This window comes from Oryzias latipes, chromosome 11 (genome assembly GCF_053564925.1).
Source record: "Oryzias latipes strain Hd-rR chromosome 11, Olatipes_Hd-rR_3.1".
Classification (NCBI taxonomy): domain Eukaryota; kingdom Metazoa; phylum Chordata; class Actinopteri; order Beloniformes; family Adrianichthyidae; genus Oryzias; species Oryzias latipes.
The window spans coordinates 21,859,662-21,880,893 of record NC_136247.1 but is presented as its reverse complement, the minus strand read 5'-3'; the positions used below and the strand labels follow the sequence as shown (position 1 = coordinate 21,880,893).

The following is a 21,232-nucleotide window of genomic DNA, read 5'->3' as shown; positions in this document are numbered from 1 at the left end:
TCATTTCAGCTGCTGAGTCCTCAGATGCCTAACTGGCGAGACACAAACGCTGTGAAAGTCATTCAACCAGATTCAAACATGTAAAGCACATTTTACAGTTTTTTTTTCTTTCATTCCATTTCATTTGTGTTATCAAATGGCATGCTATTCATCCATGCACATACAGAACCGCCTCAAGGTATTTCTGCCATTTGCTCTTTACAGTCAATTCCAAAAATCTTAGCACCAGCCTACTATAAAGCAAAAAACTTTAGTAGTCTTCAATTCTTCAAGTTCTCCCACTTGATACATATATAATGTTCATCATAGGCATACTTCAACTACTTCAGATGAAGTGTGGGGAAAAAAAGGTCAAAAATCGCATTATTCAAATACCTTGTTGTATAATGGTGCAGAAATGAAGTATTAAACCCTGGTTGTCTATGACTGAGGTAAAAAATACATGTCTGAATAGACTGTTGCTGGTATTTTGACCAATTATGCCATGCAGATCTCTAAAAAGCTGTCATGCTTTGGGGCTGTCGCTTGGCAACACATCCGGAAACTGGTTTGGCAACTCTTTAAATTGCCTTTTATGTAGCGGTGACTCCATTGCCATGGTGGTTTGTCATTGTCATGACAAAAGATTCACCTGTTTCATCCTCTCACTGATGGAAGGAGGTTTATGTCCCAACTTTCATCATACATGGCCTCATTCATCCTTTCCTTAATACCGATTTTTTATCCTGTCCCTTTTGCAGAAAGGTAGCCCAAAGCTTGATATTTCCACTCACTTGTTTCACAGTGGGTATGATGTTCTTGGTATTCAGTTTAGCATACTTCTCCAATAGTGTGTTTTTAATCTCTTCTAAGCACATATCTCTCAGTCCTCTTCTATAGCATCTAGATCAGGGGTGTCAAACTCATTTTCACTGAGGGCCACATCAGCACAGCAGCTGTCCTCAAAGGGCCAGATATAACTTATAAATGTAACTAAATGTAATGAAAAATAAACATAGCTACTCCTTAATGTTAAATAACTCATTATTTATTTATTGTAACTTTTTAAATTGACAATTGCAGTTGCATAGAGAACATAGGTTTGCTTGTTACTCTAGCATAAATCCTTTCCATTTGGTTCTGTCAGGTTAGGTTATATGGACAGTGTTTAAGTCCTAATGTATAGTTGCCCAATCTGATATTTCAACTCTGATTCCCCCTAGATATGAATAAACAAACACCATTTTTTTATTTTTTTATTTAAGAAATCAAAAACGTTTATGCTCTCGCTGGCCACATAAAATGAAATGGCGGGCCCCTGGGCCTTGAGTTTGACACAAGTGAGCTAGATGGTCTCTGGCAAACTTTGGACGGGCCTGGACATGTTCTGTCTTAAACAGGAGGGACCTGTTGAGCACTGTAGGATTTGAAGTCATGATGACGGTGTGTGTTATTACTGGTCACCTATGCGATCCTGGCTCTCTTCAGGTCTCCTCACCAATCTCAAGATCGTTTCTTCGTCACAAGGTAAGATCTTGTGTAGAGTCCCAGATAATGGTAGATTGTCAGAGATTTTTTCCAGTAATCGTTTGCTTATTGAAGATTGGTTTATCTCAGTCTTGTTTAGGTCTACAATCTTGTTCCTGGTGTCATTCAACAGCTCATTGGTCCTTGCCATAGTGGAGAGGTTATGTCATACTGTTTAAGGATGTGGACAGGTTTTTATTATTTAGATAAGCAGTTCAAACAGTTGTCATTAACACAGGTAATGAGTAGAGGATAGTAGAGCTTCTTAGAGAAGAAGAAACCGTTCCGTGAGGACCAGAATTCTTATTTGTTTTTATAAGCTTTTTTCTGCACCATTAAACAAATACATTTTTAAAAAATCTCACACTGTGAATTCCTGGTTCCATTTTCTATCTTTCACATGTCAGATCCATAAGGGGCATTACAGACCTCTCTCATCTTCTAAGTGGGACAACTTGTAAAATCAGTGACTGCCAAATTATTATTTTTTGCCCCACAGTATGGTTTAGTGTGAAACTAAAACCTTTTTGATGCGTTTATTGCTGTTTCTATTTGCTGTAGGATCATTTCGGTTTTACTCATCAATTGTCCTCAATGGAGGCTCTATGTCATTGTCCTAAATTGGGAAAATTTGTTTTTTTACACATCATTGATAGGATTCGGTCAAAAGTGGTCATAGATGTCTGGCCAAGATCAGGATTCAACGCAAGTTGAAATTATTTTTGGGAAAATTAGAAAAAGTGGCAAACTATGTTGGAAAAACACTAACTAATAATTTCTTGCATACTTAACATTTTTGGTCTAGTCCTTGTGTCAGAACACATTTTTTAATATTGTGCATGGGCACAGCTTCCTTTAGAATGGTTGCCTTTGTATACTTGAATCCTTCATAGGTCAGTGTTTAGTGGCTCAACAAGCAATCAGAGAAAGAAAATAGCATCCCTCAGAAAATTCTTCAGGTAAAAAGAAGAGGAAAAAAAGGACGACAAAAAAAGCTTTGAACAAATTTCTGCAAGTCTTGAAAACTATTGCACAAGGCCACTTCAAACGATTACATGAAAGTCAGGCTCTTTGAAAGCCAATGCAGTCCATAAAAGAGGGGAACTCGAGGGGAACTCATTTCCAATAGTGTAAATAAAAAACAGTCTCTTTTAAAAATGACGAGTTGTGCAGTAAGACCATTCCAAACAAATGCCAAAGCGCTGTAGAGGCAGGTCAGACTCTGTGAGATAATCACGCTGTTTATCAAGCAAAACACATGTACAGCAAAGAAAAAATAGAAGAAAAGACAAACAAAGCAATTTGTTATGCAATGCTTTGATATATAAGATTCTAATTTGACTAATATACCCCTTAAAAATTTTCACTTAGAAGTTAGGAAGCTCCTCTCGACCAACCAGCACAGTTTTTCGGTTTAGTGAAGACTTTGAAGTGAGGAACACACTTGTGCCTGAGGGACACTTGGCGGAGCTCCAGCCAAAAGTGACTCGATAAGAAGAGCAGTTCAAAAAATGAGGATCCATGTTGAATTCGACCTCACATAGCGAATTTTCCAATCACAAGACATCTCGTGACATAAATGCAATGCCAGCTTAAATATTTGGTTTTATAAGGTCATTTTAGGATTCTTCTCACACAAAAACTGGAAACATATCAAGCAGGGCAAAGTTCTCACCAATGTTGGGATATGTACCACAACATAATTGTTGAATGTGTTTTAATTATTAAGATAAGTGCAAAAGGCTCAACTCTACCAACCTTTCATGCAATTAACATATGGAACGTGGGGGCTTGGTTTTTATGTGTTTAAGAGAACCTGAATGTGTTAGATAAGTGGGTTGGATACACAGGTTGTGGAGTGGAGTTTCTGACAATCACTTAAGGTTGAGTTGCACCATTCTGGTCATAAAGAAGTACCACCCTGATTTTCTTTTTAGCATTCTTCGTCTTATTCTTTCTTATCATCTGAACTGTAAGTGATTCCACGTTTGTAGGGGAGTCATGGCCTAAAGTATCAGTCAATCAACCATTGAACTTTTCTTCAGTTGATTAAATCTGTGCGACATGTTTACGCAAAAAAAGAATGTTCTACCCCAAAATTTGTATTTATTTTATTTACCATCTGTACAGGTTGTGTAAGCTGCGTGTGCAAAACCTACCGATACAACGTGGTTGTGTTCCACTCCAGGTACCATCACTTTCACAACGTCTTGTTGCTGTGCCAACCAGAATTAAAGGCGGAGAACAGCTGAAGGACACCTCTGACTGGTAGATAAAACTTCGGCCCTCTCTGGAACCCCCAACTGGAGTACCTGGGTCCCCACAAAATTTTGCTGCAAATAGCAAAGTCAAAACAGAAGGATGTGTTAATTGTCACCAAAAATGTAGACTTCTGGGATAACTAAGGACAAATTTAGAATCTTTTATTGTGGTCTTCTGGCTGCCCTTTATAATGGTTCTTGAGCCAAGTCAAAGGTGTGCTTTCTAAATGTGTATGTTTGTGTGTGCATATGCTTACGTAAGCACTGTGGCAGCATTCCACTCCAAGTTCCATTAGAGACACAGGTCAGGACAGCGGGGAAGGAGAGCTCGTATCCAGGTGAGCAACTGTAACTCACACTGCTGCCCCATTCAAAGTCACTGCCCTGCAGTGCCCCATTGCTGATGGCAGGGGGAGACAAGCAGGTCACCGCTGAGAGAAAAGACAGGTTTGGAAGAGAAAGCGGTTGTGAAAATCTGATTTATGTCCTTTTAAACAGCTTCTTTGCTACTGCTACATAAATTCCCCCAACAGTAGAAATAAATCACCATCATTGGTGACAAATTTCTACTTGGTTTTAAATTAGTTCATAAATGAATTGCAATAAAGTCTTCAAGGGGAAAATAGTAGCTTTTGAGGAGTAGAATTATTAAGCATCAGTTTCATTAGATTTGGTCAAAATTCCTGTTTTTTGTCATGAAACAGCAATAAAAGGTGAGCAATTTCAAATGTAATCTTTTCTTAAGTCATCCTTTTGTTAATTAACAACTATCCTGGTCTTTTTGTGCTTGTAATTCAACACCACAATACTCGAAATTTGACACACCATCTACTGCAGACACATGCCATAAAAGCTTTCCACAATCAAAGGACAGAAAGCCACTTAAAATAACTGGAAGGAGCTGTATATGGCATAAATTTATGAATTACCTGTGCAAATTGGCATACTTCCACTCCATGTTCCATTATGGGTACACATCCTCACAGGTGATCCATCTTCCTCCATCCTGTATCCTGGCTGGCACTGGAAAGTAACATTCTGGCCTATAGTAAAGTCTTCTCCATAACGCAGACCATTGGCCGGCACACCAGGATCCCCGCAGTTTATCACTGAAAAGGAGAGTGGACAAAATGAGGAAAATACTTTTACCTCTTTGGTTGTTCAATTTTTCAAGTTGGGTCTTCATTTGCAATAACTTTTTTGTTCTTTTTATTTTCCTTGTAACTCATATAAAGCAAATAATCTTCTAAATTAGTAGACCTGAAGAAGGATGAAGAATATTCAGGATTAATATTTTGAAAAAAAAAATTAAAGAATTATAATTTGTATTTTATTGGATGAAATCAAGAACTCAATTTTCAGTATTAGCCAAAAAATCAAAATGATCCTCAAACACCATATTTTAAAAACCTTAAACATTTGTAAAATATCAAATAAAGGGATGAAAAAGACAAATTAATTGAAAAAAGTGTCAAATAAATACTTTATTCTCTTAGTCTGCATCTTTCAATTTATTCCAAAAAATACCAAAAGATTAATAATAATAAAATAAAAAATGAACACAGGTAATTTAATACTGAATGTCATTTACAATGGGGAGGCAAGTCTTATTTTAAAATTTTGACTTTTAATATGGGGGGAAATATATAAGTTTGGTTCCTCCCACTCCTTTACAAACAACACATTTAACTAATTTTGACAAACTTCACATTTAATGGATTCAGTGTGTCATGCGTTGTATATATAAGCATAAATATGTCGATTTATGACTAATCATATAGACATCATATATGGATATGTATCGTTTATTTTTAATTTTTAATTTCCAATCTAAACCTTAACTAGTTCTCTTAAGTTTGATATATCTATGTATAGATGTATGTACAGTATGTCTCTTTTGTTTGTTGTCTTTAGTTTTTGTTCTGATTAATTAAAATAAATCAATTCCAATTCAATCCAAAACCTGTTTTACCCCCAAAATTAAAAACAAAGAAAGAACAAAAGCTATGCACCTACAATTTTTATCTGCTTTATAGCAAGAAAATCTCCCGAACAAACAAAAACCCTGATAGAAGGCTTCAGGAAAACACATCTTTTAGTCTGCTCTTGAAAAAAAAAGATTCATTTAGACACGTCAATACTGGATAAAACTTGTTTGATCAAAAAATTTAAAAAAAACTTGATGAAATGCTTTTAAAAAAAAGAGCATTGAGATAAATAATATCATTTTGGACTTGATACCGTACATCCAATGAAAAAATAAATAAATAAAAAGCTTAGACTGTCCTGAGACACTTAAGCAACATTAAGATTCACCTGTTAGTACATTTAGAGTGTTGTCCTTCATAGTCTGACAACCACTTCAACTACTTTTAGATAGATTTGTGTTAAAATAAGTGTTTATGCGATGCTTAACGGCAACACTGTGATTTCATTCTTCTGGACAAACACATATTTTCTGGAGTGCATTCAGAATCTGCTCTAAAGAAAGACTGTTTAAATACAGCATTGCTGCGGTCATGCGGTCTTTCAAAACGGTAAGAAAATGTTATATTACAGAGTTATTTACACTTTGGAATTTTCCAACAGAGTTCAAAAAACAAATTATCTAAAGTAAACAATGGTCAAGGTTATTCATGTCGTTCCATAAAGTAAGTTAAAAAAAAAAAAGATTCCGGGCTCTTTTCATTACTCAGACCTTATAACGCTGTAGAATATTTTAAAAGACGGACAACTTAATCCCCATAATGACTTTGGTGATGTTTATGGGTTGCAGAGTTGATGTCACTGCAAAGCAGGAATTATGTAGTCAGAGGGGAGTATGACATAAAGCTTAGAAACTGCTCTTTGCCCTCCCAGTCACCTCATAAGTTCACATTTAAAATAATGACATGAGCGAATATTGCTGCGAACCCCACTGGCTTACGCCTTATAATGTATTGTTGCAGGTATTCAACCATCAGTCATAATACTACAAACATTGACAACTAAAGTGGAAAGAACCTTGTTGATCTTGTTGTTTCCTTGTTGGTGACAGTATAAGGAGGGTGGGAGGCATAAAAAAGGTCTATGACAGGGAGATTAAAGTTTCATTCAGCTTCACATTCAAAATCCAATCTATAAAAAATACCACTCGCCAAAAAAAACCCACCTAAAGACAACATGATTCTCTGAATCTAAACTAAAAGAGTTCTTAGTGTTTACAAGTTCTTAGTCACAACCACTGACTGTATATGAGAATTGGAATGAGTGACACCTCCCCCTCGCCTTCCAAACAGGAAGTGCCCGCTGGCTCCAAGAAGCCAAAATCCCAAAGACTTCTATAAAGGAATAAACAGCTCTTAGTCAGTCATTCTATTCGTCAGCTCAACCATTCTTGCTCTACTACCTTTTTTAAACATGTTCGTGCTAATCCTCATTACATGTTTTCTTTATATAAGGGTTAATGGCCGACAAAGTGTGCATTATCACTTTTTAACCCACGCCGTGGAAGCCTGAACCGTCCGGCGTGAAGTGTGAAATAATAATGCATACTTCGAAGGCCATTAACCCGCTTATACCATGGCTACTTTAAGAAAGAAAGAAATATTAACCAGTTTTTAGTCCTTTATTCTTGTTTTTATTTTTTCGATTTGGATCACTTTTTTCACGAAAAGCTGACTATTTGTTACGTGGTGCAGTGCTTTGTCACGATAACGTGACAAGGCGCCGCACCACTGCTGCAGTCAAGATTCGGCGATATAAAGCGATATATATATGCTGATCTTTCCGATGGGTTGAATAAAGCATCAGTTTAGAGGGAAAGTTCTCCTCTTACCGCTTGTTTTTGTACAGATGATGAATCAAAAGGTTGTTATAAAGAAGCCGGCGCAGTGATACAAAAGATTTAAGATATGTGACCGGAACTTCTTTTTTGGGCGTGCGGTTATCACTTTTTAATGCACACCCAGCAGCCAATCAGAATCAAGAATTCACCCGGACCATGGTATAATGCAAGTTATAAACTTGCCAATCAGATGCATCAGTAAAAGCAGGTGGTGTGCTCTGGCCCCCACATCGAACGTTCGAAACCTTTGATTGACAGATTCTCCCAAACATGCTTTCAGTGGTAGGGGTGTGAATCTCACTTCTGAATGGTGAGAGTGGTTGCCATAGAAATGTTTACTCAGACAGACTTGGACCAATTACAGCTTACCAACGTCGTCTGGTTCCAACATGGCAACGTCCGTATCACGAAAAAATAGCGACTAAATAGATTTGATTTGTTTGGAGCTGGAGGTCATTTTCTCCGCGTGACATCACACTCACTAGTCTAGTTCTCTTTTATAGTTAATGGTCTCGACTGGTAACATACTGGTGCAGTTGGGCTGTGCTCCCGACCACGTCCCATTGGCCTGGCACAACCGGGTGGTGGGACCGGTGAGGATGTAGCCGTCCATGCAGGAGTAGATTACAGAGTGAGAGAAAGTTGTTCCATCCAGGCGAAACACTCTGCCATTGCTTGGAGTGCCAGGATTACCACACTGAACAGCTGCAGGAGACACGAGAGAATAAAAGAAAAAAAGCTTTTTGTATCCGAACATTTTTGCTCAAAGAGAGACACCTGTGGAAAAGATCTTCTGGGGGATAGAAGGATAGACTAGGATTAGTTGAGATTTCTCATCTCACGTTTGCAGAAGGGCTGTGTTCCAGACCAGGTCCCATTGGGGAAGCACATCCTCTCAGAGGAACCAATCAGTTCATAGCCTTCTGAGCAGGTGAAATGCACTTTTGAGCGAATCTTGAAATCTGTTTGTTCCCTTGAACCTTGAGCAGGAATACCAGGATCACCGCAAGAGCCGGCGATATCTCCTACAAAAGCGAAGCAGAAAGACAGAGACATGTTCCTGTAAGTTATGCAGAGTTATGTATAACAATCAAAATGTTTTCGTCCATACAAGCAAATCCTACTTTAAAGTAAGACTCTTATGGCACAGGAATCCATTTCATTTTTTATTTGCTTCAACTTGAAATATTTAGATCGATTTTTAAATATGTTTTGCAAATAAAGTGGATGAAAGTTGTGCACATTGCCAGGAGTGCATTCCATCACGGTTTCTTTATTCATGAGAAATATTATGATTTGACTTCTGATTTCAGAGGTAGTTCCTGCTGATCAGTGAAGCTGTGATTATTTCCATCCCCAGATTAGCATCTTTGCCTAACACGGACACGCTTTATTTTCAACTGCCAGCATAAAATGGGAACAGAATGCTGATTGGTACCATGGCAGAGGGATAACTGTGGCAAGAAAACTGTGCACTATGCAAGATAAGGCCCAAAGAATGTGATTTAAGAAAAAACAGATATAAATATAATCAACTTAGTAACAGTGCTGTTCACAAACATACAGCAATGCTGGATATTACTGTCCTCACTGAGTATAGAAAATGAATAAGAAGAGGATTTAAAAAGTGGAGTTTGTTTCAGAGGCTAATTCGAAGATTATGTAAATTAAAAACAACAGGATAGGTTTGCAAAGCTGTTTCTAAACAATCACCAAAGCTACGGACACGCTGGGCATGTGACACGTTCAAAAACCGGCCAAATCCAGATTCTTGAACGTGCATTTAGCCTATGGTATTCACATTGGACAAGCAGGGAGGGGCTTCTTCTTTTGCTACTGTTTAGCACCACATATCTGTCACCTACAGTTGTAAGAGGCTTGGTGCGAAATATCAAAGAGGTATAAATCTCAAAGATCTTGCTCCAGGCTTTTTCTTTTATAGCTCTATTTGGGGGCGGTGGCTCAGATGGTTGAGCGGGTCAGCCAATGATAGAAGGGTCTGTGTTTCGATCCCTGGTCCCCCCCAGCCAACAGTCTTTGTGTTCTTGGACAAGAAACTTCTACCTCCCTGTCTGTAGTGTGTCTTGGTAATGGTCACAGGGGCCGTAGACGCATACTGCCAGGCACACCTCTGTCAGTCTGCCCCAGGGTAGCAGTGGCTACATCAGTAGCTAACCATCACCAAGTATGAATGAATAATGGACACATTGTAAGCGCTTTGAGCATCTGGAAAAGCGCAGACAAATCCAATCCATTATTATTATTATTATAATTATTATTCCAATATATGACAGATTTGGTGTCATATTAATGTGGTCGGGCACAAACCACAATCATTAATTTGTCCTCCATGATCAATTTTTAAGTGGTTGGCACATGTAAACAATACTACTGAATCAGAGTCCCTGATTGGTCAAGGTTTGATGTCGTGATGTCTCACCATTTAGAAGTGAGCTTGTTAGAAGGCCACACCCCTAACACTTGAAAGCAGGCTCATGAGAAGCTGTTAAGCAAATGTTTCCAATGTTTGATGTGGCGGCCAGCAGGCATCACCTACTTCTATTAAGGCATCTGATTGGTCAGTTTATAACTTGACTTACTTTTAAAAAAAGAAAAATTAGGATTAGCAAGAACATGTTAAAAACGTTATCAGAGCAAGAATGGTTATTCTGACAAATATAATGTGTAATAGTTTTTTTTTCTCAACACAAGTCTATGGGATTTTGGCTTCTTGAAGCCAGCAGGTCCTTCCTATTTGGAACCCGGGGGGATGTCACTCAGTCCAGTTCTTATGTACAGTAAAGACTACACTAGTTTAATAGTAGTTTTCTAAAAGTTTGAAAAATTGAGCTTAACTTGAGGACATTGGGTTAAGTCATGCTGGAAATTGTGTGAAAGGTGAATAAAGCCATTCTTAATTCCTCATGGTTTTGTAGTTTTTTTGCCTTTAATTTCAAATAATTAAAAATACATTTGTGAAGTTTGATATAATTTTCAACATTCTGAATTATTCTTATTTAGCTTCCAATTAAATTCAAATTACTGCTTAACACGATGTGAATGAATATTGATTCATTTGTCAGATTTCCTTATTTTTTCATTTTCATGAAGAGAGATTTCACACAACTACTTATTCAAAATGAAACAACAGTGGAACGTTCACGAGTAAAATATATAATAGCTTTAATTAAAAACTAAAACAAGCACTTCTTTCCTTTAGGGAAAAAAAAGACAAAAATGGATTTATGGAGTTAATTGTAAAAACGGATAAAACTTGTATTCATTTTCTTAACCCAGCCCTAAATAATCGCTTTCTGGAAAATGAGACGACTGCAGTTTAATTCAGTTAACATTCATGTGGTATTCAAGTGCTAAGTGGCATTTTACAAATAGCAAGAGAGTGAACACATTAAGTTGTTGACAAGTGACATATGCTCCCCCTAGGGCTGCATATGTGCATGTTTGCTGATGGGTAGTCGGATGGCAGGGTGTGTGTGTGTCTAAGTGTATGTATGATTCTCCTTGTAGAGCTGCCTCTTCAGCAACTTTTGTCTTACGTACAAAGAATCCAAGAAGCGCACACACCTCTGCACACAAACATGCACACAAATGCCTCACCATGGTCTAATATATTGCTGGCCAACCATTTCTGGCCTGTAGTGCCCATTTCATTAATGGAGTGAAATTTGCATTAGGTTATGTGTGCATATGATTAATGCCAAAACATGATTAATTCCTGTTAGTTTCAGATCACTAACTCCATTTTAGACTCATTTCATTGAAACTTTAAACAACATCCAATCAGTATTTTACATTGTAGGTTAATATAGATCTTTGTGGGTTACTACCAGGTTATTAAAAGGAATCCTACTCTATTCAGCACAAATCAGTCCTCCAGATTCCATTTCCTCAGAGCATCTTCCCATGAAATTAAGCCTTTAAATCTGTGCCTAGAAATAAACTTATAGTGTTGCTTAAACTTCAGTAATTTTTTCAACATACAGTTGTGAGACCCATGGAAATATTGGCTTATTAATTAACTCAATAGAGTTGTTTTTCCTGATGTGGCACTTAGCACTAGCAAGACCCGTGATGCCACATTTCTGTCCCATAACATAAAACAAATGAATTATTATTCACTTTATTATAACTCTTTAACACTACAGATGTCACTGGCGACACCTAAATACCACACGGTCTTTGACGTACCGTAGCTCTTCCACCATTTTATGCGATCATTCTGCCGCGGAGAAAAGCTTTGCACAGTTATGCAAAAATTTATGTTGCTAGTTTACTGCTTTTCTCTTCAACAAAAGCTGATCTACACTGATTGTGTAAGCACCTTCCTGTTATAAAGTGCTGCATATCAGCCCAAGGCTGCTTTTCTTAAGAATCCACTGGAATTACAGTCTTTTTCTGTTTTTTTTTCTGTGACTATGCTATCACCCAACCGTGTTTCTCAAAAACAAACATTACTGCGAGTACGCTAACTCGTGACTTTGTTATTAACTCATACAAACAAATTGGAAAAACAGTTAAGCATGCTACACGTTAGCCGCAATACTGTTTTTACAGTAAGTAGGAACATTTTTTTTTACAATTATTATACAATTAAATACTCTATTATACATTGAAAAGAAAGAAAAAAGCATTTTACAGGCTCAAGCATTTGTTTCACAAATCAAAGTACTTTAGAAACGTTTTTTTCAACAAATAACTTCTGTACTGTACTGTCAAATAATAATTTGAATCATCAATGTGAACAGAAGGCTTCAAATCGCGGAGATTAGCCCCGCCCACCGCGACCCGAGTTTTGGATTAAACGGGAGAAAATTTAAAATGATTATAAAACAAATACAAAGTACAGTCGGACAAATAGTGACTCAGGTGTATTTCACTGCTCTACAGACTGAGCCGCTGCATCCTGACTCCGCTCTGCAGTGTTTTCTCCCTTTGAAGCCCGCGGTGCAGGTGTGTTTGTTCGGGGGAAGAACATAGTGATAGGCAGTTGCTCGGTCGCTCTTTTTCTATGGGTTTTAGAGAAACTCCAAATTGCAAGATAATTTGCACGTACGCAATATAAATTTGGCAAGCTGTTTAACGTACGTGTACATATTAAACTGCAACGTTATTGACGCGCAGGTAGAGAAGAAGCGGAGTGACTTTTTAGCCAATCAGAATGCAGAACACAATGCACGATGCAAATGCGTGAAGTAGCGAAACCGTGAAAAGTAGACCGCGTTATAGCGAGGGATCACTGTAACCCATCAGGACACATGTCCCATAATGCATTGTTTTGTAGTCTGAAGGGCAGCTTTCAGTCAGTGCAGTACTAAATTTCCAGCTGCGTTCGCTCAGGTTGGGGTCTTGCTTCTGGGTGATCTCAAATTATTGTGCATCTTGGCTGCACCTATTTGGTGTGACATGAATTTCCATCCCCTAATGTTTACATACATTTAAGTATTGTTTGAAACTGTAAAATGACAGAAAGGTTACTACGGTAATCAAATTGTTACTAAAAACTTTTTTTTATTCTAAATGTATGGAATTTTGTTTACTATTTGTACTGTCATGACAGCGATGGTGCTGTCAGTTTACCTTTTTGTTGCATCTTCAAAAGTACAGAATAAAATGTGACACTGAATTTGAAACAGCACATTGTAATTTCTGCATCTATTATTAAAGTATTTATTCGTAATACATTGGAAATTAGTAGATTTGGTTAGCATGTTGATTTATGGTATACGCCCCTAAATTTTCTGGTTGTGCCTCTAAAATTTTCAGTTGGGGGCCACAGTGCTCCTAGTAAAAAAAGTTAGTCTGGAGCCCTGAGACTGATACCCTAAAGCACATGTGTCAAACTCAAGACCCGGGGGCCAAACGTGGCCCGCCATGTCATTTTATGTGTCCCGCGAGAGCGTCAAAGTTTTTAATTTCTTATAATAAAAATTATATTTAGTTGATTACATATTATTTATGTGTTGTTGCTGTTGCAACTATTCAATGTTTGGAGGTCTTATGTGTGTATGCATACAAAAAGTTACATTTGACCGTGTAATACATGTTCCTTCTAGCTCAGTTTTATGTTATATTTCTTTATTCACTTGGACAGTATGATCCTTCATTAATGGAGTTATGTGGGTTTTAACAAGCAGACAAAATTTAAAAAGACTTATGCTAGAGTAACAAGCAAACATATGTTTTCTATGCAACTTTGTTACTTTAAAACGTTAGAATAAATACATAATCAGTTATTAACATTAAGGAGTAGTTACATTTGTTTTTCATTACATTTAGTCACATGTATAAGTTATATTTGGCCCTTTGAGGACAGCCGCTACGCTGATGTGGCCCTCAGTGAAAATGACTTTGACACCCCTGCCCTAAAACAATTGTTATTGTGACTTCTCCCAACCTTGTTTGTAACACTTAAAAACGATTATCCAACTCCAACACCTCTACACATTAGCCACGTTAGTGTATTCACAATAAGGCCCAACTATATTATTAATCCATCTGTATTAACTTTTTCTATTAATCTATATATTAGGCGCCCTGTCATTTTTGGAAAAAAAAGTAAGGCTTTAAAGAGCGCCATCTAGTGCAGAAAATACTGTACGTTAATTAGGTAAACAGTTGAAGAGTTATGCTGTTCAACTAAATAAGGCTGGAGTTAAAGCTTCGGTGTTAAAAAGTTAAAAAAATGAAAATTTCAAGGAGCCTAACAAGAATCAAAAATGGAGATGAATAGAAATGAAGTCAATTGTAAATGTATTAACAAAACAACGATGCGATATATGTCATCGTTTTCTTTATATACAAAAATAAACTAGGTCTTTTCTTCCTATACTGAATTTTAAGTGATTTATTTAAGTCTAAGTCAAATATAGCTGTATAAAGCAATTGCTCTCAGAGCAAGCCTGGGTTAAACGCTTAACTCTGCAGGGCTTTGGTGCAGAGCTGCCAGGTAAAACTATGAATCACTTCTTAATCATTTTCCAAACTATTACCCTCCATTGCCCCCTGCCCTTCCCCAGGCAATCTCTGTAAATAACTATGCATTTGTAGATAAGTTGTCTGAATTGCATTCTCACCCGGCTTGTTATATAAGAAAGCAGGTGGGAGACTGTCATTCTGTTGAGCCGTAATCATAACCCCAGCCAGCCAGCAACAAACCACATAACCCAAGGTGTTTGCTCATGTGATAGAAGCTCAGAACTATTCCTGTCTGCAGACACCTTCAGACCTAGCAATGTGATATACAAGATAGTCTGTAAGAAAATAATGGACTTGTACCTAACAGAACAATATTTGTTAATCTTCTAAATGATACAATTTGTGCTAAAATCTATTCATCATAAACAGAAATACATGTTTGTAAGTTTTGACAAAAATTGATATACTGTATTTGCTTTTTACTCATGCATTTATTGGTATGTAACCTCCCTCATGTAGGTTGTTGGCCAATACAAATGTTTTAAAGAGGACGTATGGATAAGAATCTCCATCCTTTAGGTGTGTGATTAAAACTAGATTTCCTATCTATCCCTACTTCATGTAAAGCAAAATTTGACATTTTGTATTCAACAGAGAGGTTGGGAAAGTTACCGGAGCAGAAGGGCATGGGAAAACTCCACATCCCATTGAGCTGACATGTCCGGGATGATTCCCCCTTCAGTTGTCTCCCGCCCAGACAGGAGTATCGAACTGTTGAACCAAAAGTAAACTTATCTCCACTCAGCGCTCCGTTAGGGGGGGAGCCAGGATGACCGCAATCTACAACTAGACATCAAGAGAGATAAAGGAAGGAGAGACAACCAGGTCATTTTGACTGTTAAATCCTGTCAATGAGATTGCTGCCAAGAATTAAAGAGACAAAGATGTCTTCTATGTACAAACCTATACATTCTGGCAAGGGTTTATCCCATTGTCCGGTAGGTTGGCAGGTCAGTACAGGTGATCCAAACAGGTAATACCCGGGGTTACAGTCGTAGAAAACCACTGTGCCAAAGGTAAAGTTCCCATGTTCTATTTTACTCTGTCGAATGGAGTTGGCTGGGATGCCAGGGTCAGAGCAATTGACCACTACACAAAAAGAAACACAAAAACAGATGCACACAAATAGACAAAAAGAAGACAGGAAAAATGCATGTGTTATTTGGCATAAACCAGAGAGGGTCATTTCTCTTTCCCTCTTTTTTTTGCAGTGTTTTGCATTTCTAATCCATTTCCGTGTGGTAATGGAGGGCAGACTAAGAAGGATGTGGGGAAAAAAGGGAAGAAATCAATGGAGCTATAGTTTTAAAGGGTAAATGCGGGAGTGATGATACTATAAGGCAGGTGGGTCTATAGGATCCGCCACCCTGCTTTAGGGCTTGATGTAATTATGCACCTCGATTTTACTCCGTTTACTGGCACCTCATTTTTTTAACTGTGTAGTATGCTGCTGATTTGCACATAGACCTAAATGCAAATGGAGAAGACGGTGCAAACAACAACACAAAATTTACAGTAAAATTTGTTCCTGGTGGTTTTTTAATTATAATTATGTCGTTCTTAGCCAAGATGAAACAAAACACACGTGTAAGGCTGTGTCATTTTCTAGGACATAGTTTCTACAGAGCAGCAGTAGTTCAAATTTGAAATTTGCAAGTATAAGCATAAGAACTTTGAGTTGTGGGTGGTACCATTGGAGTGGAACAACCCCGATTTCCTTCCCCACCATGTTATTGGGAGCTTGGCGTAGGAGCTTGTGGCCCACCCAGCGTCTTTTTATGGTACAAATAAGGTTTTTTTTAAACTACTTTTTTTTCCATCTGCTCCTGATTCACTTTGAGTTGATTAAATACATACTTTTCTAAATATATTTCCTCCATTACCAAAAAAAGGCCACAAGATCATGTTAAAAATCACAGTGGGTCTTTAAGGGGAGACTCATAATGAAGTACTTTTATTCCTCTTGTAAAGGTTTTAACAGAAAAAGTGGTGTTTAGTTTGCCAGTTCAAAACTAACTAAAGGAAAAAAAGGTTGGGGTAAAGACAGCAAAGTGTCAGGGTGATGTCAAAAGTTAGGGAGAAAAAAAGTTGGGGGTGAATACACTCAACTTTTCTCCCCACCTTTACACGTAGGAGGCGGGTGGTTCCACTGGCGGTTGGCCTGACATTGAGCATGTGCGGGCCCCTCCATCTCATATCCCCGATTACATACAAAGCTGACCACATTGTTGAGGTTGTAGCCGTTTCCCACCGTGCGGCCATATATGGGACTTCCTGGATGGCCACAGCTGATTGCTAGAAAAAACAACAAAACAATTGTTAAATAGGCTTAATATACAGTGCATTTTCAGCACTTTAAGGCGCACTCAAAAGCCTTAATTATTTTCAAAAATGATATGGATTGGGTTGTGATTACTGATGTTAAAGCAATTTGGAGAAGTGAAGTCTGACTGAAGGACTTTTCTCAGCACTTCTGTCTCGCTTGATGCATCTTATATTTTGGTGCGCCTTATAAATAATAATAATTACAGACTCAAGGTCCATTTGCCACAAAATACACAAAACATAAAAGAGATTTAAGGATAAAAATAAAACACTCAAACAAGTATAAAACAATTACATAAAAAATATTTTTTTAAAACAATGTCATAAAAGTATAAAAAACAATGACATAGAAATATTTAAAAAATGACATAAAAGTATGGGAACAGTAAAATAACATAAGTATCAACCATGTAATAAGTATCATGACTTAAAAAAAAAAAAAAAAAAAGACTTAAAAGTTTAAAAAATAAGACCATACCAAAACCTCCAATAAGGGGATTGGTATCTAAAAGTGCTGTACTTTACATTGGTGAGATTTAAAATGATTTTAATTTTTGAAACATTAAGAAGATAAATAAAAAAAAATGTCTTAATAAAGCTTGGAGAGTATAAACTCTAGCACCAACAAGCAAACTGCTTAAACTGCACCACCGAGGCTGTTTTAATAAAATCCTTAGGGCATCAGTATAGGCTACTTCATGCTGGTTGCCCTATAATTTGTCCACAGGTGGGCAGTATACAAAGGTGTGCAGTAAGTTTTGAATTAAATAATTTTAAGATTGTCCAAGTATGAATAAAACCTGCGTACAAGCATGTTTGTCTGAACATATAAAATACACGGTTGTCTGTGGATATCATCGTCATCTGTAAGCTTATTGTTGATGATATGACCAAGATATGACCAAGATATACTTGACATTAGATCGAAAATAGACCATTCATTCATAGTGCGCCTTTTAATATTGTGTGTTCTATAGTGCAAAAATTACGGTGTTTACCACCTTCAAGAAAAATGTGTTTCACAGAGACAGTGCATACAAAAAGGCAAAATTACGGTGGCCCAGAAGGGTCACAACACATTAACTTTATACACAACACACTAACTTTACACACAACACATTAACTTTACACAAAACACATTAACTTTATACACAACACACTAACTTCACACTCAACACACTAACTTTACACACAACACATTAACTTTACACACAACACATTAACTCACAACACAACACAATAACTCACAACACAACACATTAACTCACAACACAACACATTAACTCACAACACAACACATTAACTCACAACACGACACATTAACTCACAACACAACACAATAACTCACAACACAACACATTAACTCACAACACAACACATTAACTCACAACACAACACATTAACTCATGGCCCAGAAGGGTCACAACACAACACATTAACTTACCTCACAACACATTAACTCACAACGGAAGTAAAGCAGCAATTGAAGTGCTTTTATTCTGAAATTTCTACTGGGCTGAGCAGCTAACTACCTAACAGAAAGTAATGTCACAGTGAGCTGTGGAGGGAGCATGTTATTGCTACAAGAGAAGCTAGCAGCAGTGTTGCCAGAAACTTTGTCTTTACTACGGTTCTCCTTCCTCTAAACACACACAATATGAACACAGACTCCTCCCTCCGCTCTGACACCCCCCTCTGTCGCTGCACGCGCGCTCCTCTCCTCTCCTTTTTTCCGCTCCGTCCTGAGTGTGCGTGTGTGTTGGGGACTGCACGTGCCTGTGTGAGAGGACGGAGCAGAAAAAAGGAGAGGAGAGGAGCGCGCGTGCAGCTCCCTCCACAGCTCACTGTGACATTACTTTCTGTTAGGTAGTTAGCTGCTCAGCCCAGTAGAAATTTCAGAATAAAAGCACTTCAATTGCTGCTTTACTTCCGTTGTGAGTTAATGTGTTGTGAGGTAAGTTAATGTGTTGTGTTGTGACCCTTCTGGGCCATGAGTTAATGTGTTGTGTTGTGAGTTAATGTGTTGTGTTGTGAGTTATTGTGTTGTGTTGTGAGTTTATGTGTTGTGTTGTGAGTTAATGTGTTGTGTTGTGAGTTATTGTGTTGTGTTGTGAGTTAATGTGTTGTGTGTTAAGTTAATGTGTTGTGTGTAAAGTTAATGTGTTGTGTGTAAAGTTAATCTGTTGCGTGTAAAGTTAGTGTGTTGTGTGTAAAGTTAGTGTGTTGTGTGTAAAGTTAATGTGTTGTGTGTAAAGTTAGTGTGTTGTGTATAAAGTTAATGTGTTGTGTTGTGACCCTTCTGGGCCACCGTACAAAATATTATTAAAACTATTAGTATTTTTTTAATAAAAGATTTTTTTTAGCTTAATTCTTACTAGTTACTAATGAAAACGCTACTTCAAGTGTAGATGCAAAGAGGCTTCTTTCCAGGCAAATCTGTAAATGTGACCAACACTTCCTGAACTTGAAATAGATTTCTTTTTTGTTTTCCCATGGCCAATGTTTCTAAAATATATCGTGTTTAACGTGCTGCTGGGGTGTGTGTTTTAAGACATGCCTGTGATTTAGTTGTCCCTGTGGCAACAACACTGCTTCATTAGTCACTGCGACATCAGGGCAGCTCACCACTGCTGTGTTTTAGGTGCAACCGTGAAAAAAGCTTTTCATGACTCTTTGCATTTTTTTATCATCCTCATTAAGTTAGAAAAGTCATTTCACATTCCTCAGTTATGAAAAAAAGATCTCAACATTTCACATTTTAAACTCTTTTCTTTTTAAACCACAAGAGGCACACATTTGGACCAAGTGTGTACGGCATCATTCCTACAGACTACTATAAATATTTATAAGAATGACAGATGGCGATAAAGACAGCTGGGCGCCCAATTTGTAGTCGTTATTTTGGAAATTGCAGACCTTGCTATATTTCGCCCTCAGTTTGCCATTGTGCATCTTTTCTTTTTTTGACTTCACTGAAGTGTCAAATGGTGTTTTTCTGATGTTTGTTTAAACAAGCAGTTTACGGTTCCTGTCAGACCTTCTCTTTCATCTGTCTTTCAAACTGTCCAGCTTAAGTTCATTGAAGAGAAGCAATAAAGGAGTCTAAGTGGAGTTAAAAGGAGCCTTCAAACGAGGAGGGAGCAGAGAGAGGGAAGTGGGCACATGAAGATGATAACAGCAGCTCTAAAAAGGAACAGCTCAAGCTACGTTAACACCTCCCTCGGCAACACGCGTCCAAGTGACTACTTTCAATGGATAGCCTATGGTGAAAAGTTAACTTTCATTAAGAAGTGTTTGCATACAGACAAAGTTGTGCACAAATTAATACTTTGTTAACAACTTTGCAAAAAAATATATACATATTTTAACGTTTAACATGGCTGTTTTGGGTACGATTTGTCTTTGTTTTGAATACTATTTTTCTTTGTCTTGAATGCAAAATTTCCTCAGTTATGGTCGCAAGATGATTTTATTTATGGAATTGATAACATTCTAAAATATTCTATTCTTTTTTTATCCATCTTCTTCCACTTATTTCAGGTCGTGGGGGCAGCAGTCTAAGCAAAGATGCCCAGACTTCCCATGCCACGGCCACTCTCTCTAGCTCCTCTGAGAGGACCCCGAGGCGTTCCCAGGCCAGCCGAGAGATGTAGTCTCTCCGGCGTGTCCTGGGTCTCCCCCGGGGCCTCCACTCAGTGAGACATGCCCGGAACACCTCACTAGGAGGCGTAAAGGAGGCATTCGGACTAGAAGCCAGAGCCACCTCAACTGGCTCCTCTCAATGTGGAGGAGAAGCGTTTCTACTCCTAGCTCTCCGCGGGTGACCGAGCTTCTCCCCCTGTCTCTAAGGGAGAAACCAGCCACCCTACAGAGGAAGCTCATTTCAGCCGCTTGTATTCGGTCATGACCCAGAGCTCGTTACCATAGGTGAGTATTGGAACAAAGATAAATTGAGAGCTTTGCTTTTAGGCTCAGCTCTCTTTTCACCACGACAGACCAATACAGCGACCGCATAACTACGGACACTGCACCAATTCGCCTGTCAATCTCACACTTCTGTCTTCCCTCACTCGTGATCAAGACCCCAAGATATTTATACTCCTCCCCCAGGGGCAAGGACACTCCACCTACCAAGAGATGGCAAACTACCTTTCTCCGGTTGAGAATCATAACCTCAGATTTAGCCGTGCTGACCCTCATCTCAGCCACTTCACACTCGGCCACAAACCGCCCGATGCATGCTGGAGGTCGTGGCTCGATGAAGCCAACAGGACAACATCATCTACAAACAGCAGAGAGGAAATCCTGTGGTTTTTAA

General features: G+C 38.1%; 1 protein-coding gene across 9 annotated transcripts in view; it reads right to left on the bottom strand.

Moving 5' to 3' along the window:
* The window catches only part of csmd3b (CUB and Sushi multiple domains 3b), a 478,594-nt gene that overhangs the window by 16,442 nt on the left and 440,920 nt on the right, over positions 1-21,232 (bottom strand). For 6 of the 9 annotated variants that reach the window (XM_078954985.1, XM_078954986.1, XM_078954981.1 and 3 more), the window contains 8 exons: positions 16,699-16,884; positions 15,493-15,678; positions 15,202-15,375; positions 8,436-8,618; positions 8,122-8,298; positions 4,697-4,876; positions 4,025-4,198; positions 3,666-3,839 (listed from right to left, as the gene is read on the bottom strand). In XM_078954985.1, the coding sequence (XP_078811111.1) occupies positions 3,666-3,839; positions 4,025-4,198; positions 4,697-4,876; positions 8,122-8,298; positions 8,436-8,618; positions 15,202-15,375; positions 15,493-15,678; positions 16,699-16,884 (1,434 nt within the window). The remainder of the gene's footprint in view (positions 1-3,665; positions 3,840-4,024; positions 4,199-4,696; positions 4,877-8,121; positions 8,299-8,435; positions 8,619-15,201; positions 15,376-15,492; positions 15,679-16,698; positions 16,885-21,232) is intronic. The other 3 variants (XM_023959653.2, XM_023959654.2, XM_078954987.1) reach the window with 1 other exon arrangement.